At 37.6% G+C, this 4392-nt stretch overlaps 1 protein-coding gene across 2 annotated transcripts in view; it reads right to left on the reverse strand.

The window, feature by feature from the left end:
- rgs7bpa (regulator of G protein signaling 7 binding protein a) overlaps positions 1 to 4392 on the reverse strand; it is a gene marked incomplete at its 3' end in the record, with an annotated part of 8364 nt that continues 3972 nt past the window's right edge. For both annotated transcript variants that reach the window (XM_014002673.1, XM_014002672.1), the window contains 4 exon segments: positions 1 to 290; positions 1790 to 1860; positions 3909 to 4050; positions 4256 to 4386. In XM_014002673.1, coding sequence (XP_013858127.1) covers positions 199 to 290; positions 1790 to 1860; positions 3909 to 4050; positions 4256 to 4386 — 436 coding nt within the window.

The following is a 4392-nucleotide window of genomic DNA, read 5'->3' on the forward strand; positions in this document are numbered from 1 at the left end:
TTTTTTTTGTTTTCATTACATAGCAGTTACAATTCTTTTTTGTATTACAAAATAAAATTATAAAATGGGTGGCCTCAGACAAAAAAAGAGAGAATACATTTGAAAGTGGCAGTAATAGGTTGGTGGGAGACACGAGTGGTGACAGACAGTGGGTGATGGTGTCTTTGTTGGCGCCTCCTACGTGTGGAGGTGGGGCCTTTAGCTGGTTACCAGGCAACAGAGCCCAAAGAAACGCCTTTTCCTCTGTCGGACAAGTGGGTAGGGAGTCAGGTTCAGCAAACTGCTGTCATCTGAGCAGAAACACAACAAGAACACCTCAAGTCAGACATGTTTGCCTTTTTTAGGTTATACATGACCAMACATTTTCACAATAAAAGAGTGTCTTATAAAGATTTGATGTCACTTTTTTGATGTTATGATGCCTAGAAGAGCATTAAAACTTTTGCACAAGTTTGCATTGTTTCCTATTTATTAATGAAAGTCATCTTGGAGTTAAACACTAAATGTAGCATTATGTTTCATTAGATTTTTTTTTTTCATTTTACATTACAAAAACGAGCCTTTTGGAAGCAGAATAAAAGATTAATGTTTCCTTCCACAAGACACATTTTTAAAAGACTTCCTGAATGTTTTTGAGGGACTTTGGTCCCAGAAATAAAGGTCTTCTTGCCGGTAGGATATAAAACTGGACCACCGACATGCCTAGAAACATATAGGATAATTCAGTGATYGTTTTTTATTTTATTTTTTATTCATTTACTCATTTCATTTCTTAAAAAAAACAACAAAATTTATGTACAATAAAAATACAATTCACAAATAAAATTAAAGGCGGCAGACAGAAGAAAAAAATCTTATAGTATCTGTGCCTTTTTTCTCAAAAAAAAATAATGATCTACAAACAAAAAAAAATATTTTGATGCTTTCTAAAGCAGAGGTTCTCAAACTGGGGTCCCAGGACCCCCAGGGGTCCACAAACCATATCTTGGGGGTCCTCAAAAATTTTCAATAAATTGTTAATTTGGATTTTATTTTAAAAAAATGAAAATGGGGAACAATGCACTAGTAAAACAAACACACTGAACCAAACAAAAAAATATAATTCCCATAGTATTYAGGGGTTAAAATGTCAGTAAATTATTTCTGAAACAGCATGTGGTTTATGAGGGGGTCCCTGGAAAWTTTTCACTTTTGTGAGGGGTCCCCAGAGCCAAAAAGTTTGAGAGCACCTGTTCGAAAGATCAGATAGACCCAACATTATTTTCCACTCAGCTGTGGCAGAGTAGTTRGGGGAGTTATCCACTTCACCTGCCATGCCTGCTGATGTTGGTTAGGGGGCTCAGTGGCGTTGATGCATGGCAGCCCCACCTCTGTCAGTGCGCCCCAGGGCAGCTGTGGCTATAATGTGCTGTGTGGGAATGTCTGTTGTTTAAAGCACTTTGGAGCAKGTTTGTAGTGTTATTTTTTTAATCCTCATAATATCTTTATTTTTTTCTTCCTTAATCACATAAACAATGGCTCCTCCTTCACTTGTGGAGTAGAGCAGCTCASGGGGGAAGGGGAGGGGTGTTCCGCCAAACAAAACCGCTCACCTAATGTGAGGACGACATACTGTATTTCCCTACRTGATGATGTAACACRTTCAAAATCGAGCTGCTGTATGAAACAAATGTCTTATCAAGATCTGGATCCCTTCAAGGAGCYATTTATCCCATCATCCCRTTGAGTMATAGGTTGAAAATACTAAATAATTGGTGGGAGCTGTACAGGTGAACTGAGTTGTTCTTACCTTGGTTCTTCAGCGGTAAAGGCATTGTCTCCCTGAGTTTACTGAGAAGGTTCTTCATATCTCTCATATCCCTTAAAAGAAAGAAAAGAAAACATTTCTATAAAAAAAAGCTCAGCCAGACTCAGCCATGATGACTTAGTGGTTAGCACTGTTGCCTCACAGCAAAAAAGGTTCAGGGTTTGATTCCCTGTTTGTGTGGGGGTTCTCCTTGTGTTTGAGTGGGTTTCAGTTTTCACCCACGGACCCAAAAAATAGAAATATAATTTAAAAAGTGCACATTCAAGCCTCCCATAAAAAGAGATCTGTGATCTCAATGGGATTAACCCGGTTAAATAAAGGTTCACAAGGCCACCGGCCTGTGGACTGACCATCTGCGGACGGCATCAGAAGGTTCTGGTGCAGCACCGACAGGGCAGAGGTTCGACACGGAGGTCTCAGTCCAATTCCCCACTGCTGGAGCAGGCAACAGGGAGATGAAACACTGCTTCACTGGTAAGGGAGGAGTCGAAACTCGTGGGATGTTGAGGAAGATTATTATTAGAACCTAAAAATATCWGATTTTTGCCCAACTCATAAAATGTAGGCAGGAGAGCCAAATTGGTCAAACATTATAAAACCCAGCAATATTCTCATCATCCAGGACTGTATCTTCAAGTAAACAAGTCTAAGCTCTGAGAATCTGGTGGGTCTCATCAGAGAGTGAAAGCAGAGACAAAGGCAGCAACATGTTTCCAGAAACTGTTGGTTATTTTTGCACATCAGCATCAAGGAACCTGAGCTCATTTATTGTTACAGAATTATTTACACTTTGTTAGTAGGTTTCCTTACATTACCTACTCATTTATGGTCATTTCAAAACTTTTTTTGTTAGATTAATATTAAGTTTTCATATTGTCTTTTATATTAAAAAACTTTTATCTTCTTTAACCTTTTTTTGCAGAATGACTCGTGTGGTTAGAGTTGCACTGCTACACAAAAGAAGAGGTTATCATATTAGCAAGGGATTTTCCTTTTTTAGGGTTTTGCATAAAAATATCGACACATATCAATATTTTTAAAAATAATAATCGATTTTCTTTTTTTTAATATCAATACACCCCCAAACCCTTAGGAAGCATTATTGTTAGATTCATGTTCAGAGTGAAGAACCTCAAGCTGTAAGGGAGATTGATGAGTAGGCAAAATGGCCAGCAGTGTTCTGGAAGTGCTTTTGTCCTTGAAAGCAGACATTTGGACACCTTTTGGTTTTTATAATTGCAAATATATAATAGAATTTTAAATTATTTGGCTGATTTTGTTAAGTCAGTGGCACTGAACAATGAGTATTAAGTAAAATGTATGGACATAAAAACCTCTTTTCGAGAATCATATCAAATCGCCACGTCCCATCACTTGTCTTTTTCTAACTTGTTTCATTGTGCTCATCAGATCACTCAACTTTTTTAAACACACTTTTGTCTTGGGTCCCATTTCAGCAGATTTTTTTATTGGAGAACATCAACTTTTTCTTTGCCCTCCTTACAGATGTTTTTGAGCAATCTCGATGAGGGAAGAGTCTCTCCTGAATTTGCTTTGATTGTACACAATACGTTGTATCACCCTGATGAGCATCAACAACAGCACCTCAGCATTTTTGTTCTTTTTATGATACAATGACAAGTCATCAATCCCTGCTCTGTGAACTAATTTCACCATCAAAATCAATCCTAATCCTTCAGGTTCAAACAGATGTGCCACAAAAATCCTACTGAAGTCGTTATTTGCTGGCAGCATCCAAAGAATTGTCAAAARAGTAAAACATTATTTTCAAAATAAAGTGAACATTTATCTAATTTCAGATCTTAATGCAATAAACTGCTGCCATAGTAAAAAAGACTGCATTTTGCCATTGTTTTTTCATATATTGTAGTTTTATAGAACGTTTGAAACAATCGTAAAGAATATGCACAATGTGTTGCATTTGCACATATTCAGCTAAGTATAAATGGTCATAAACAGTAACAACCATCCCAGCTTTTTGTGACAAAAATAATGCTGTTCTTTACAGTCATTTAATTTAGTTTTTGATTTAGTTTAGTTTTGTCATTATATTGTCTCAGATCAATTYGTTTCAACTTACTTTTCTATGTTTTCTATGTCGGTGGCCACCAGCCAGCAGAGCTGAGGACAATCAGTGGGTGAAGAAGACGTGTCCTCCAGGATCGGGATGTCTGAGTCTTCAATCTTGCTGTCGACACCAGGAGGGCCGCACAAATCTTTGCCTTTAAAACACACAGGAGCTTTTGATCTTTTCATCCATCGTGTGTAGAGGAAATATAAAATTTTGGTGCAGAAGTAAAAGATATAAGCACAAAGAAAGTTGCAAAATAGAAATATTTTTGGAGATTTTGAGATCGTTGGGTCACACCCTGTTATTATTAAACAAYGCTGCCTTTACCCTGTGATCAGACTCGTCTGTATATTAACCTTTTCTATGGAGCTGCAGAGATCCCAGCAAGCAGACAGATTTCAGCATTTCTGTGATGTACATTTCCAGACAACACTGCAGCTGAATGAAGAGCCTGCAGATCTCAGGGTGGATTTCCCCATCTTCTGGCCTGAAA

Source organism: Austrofundulus limnaeus, unplaced genomic scaffold (assembly GCF_001266775.1).
Source record: "Austrofundulus limnaeus strain Quisiro unplaced genomic scaffold, Austrofundulus_limnaeus-1.0 Scaffold14, whole genome shotgun sequence".
Classification (NCBI taxonomy): domain Eukaryota; kingdom Metazoa; phylum Chordata; class Actinopteri; order Cyprinodontiformes; family Rivulidae; genus Austrofundulus; species Austrofundulus limnaeus.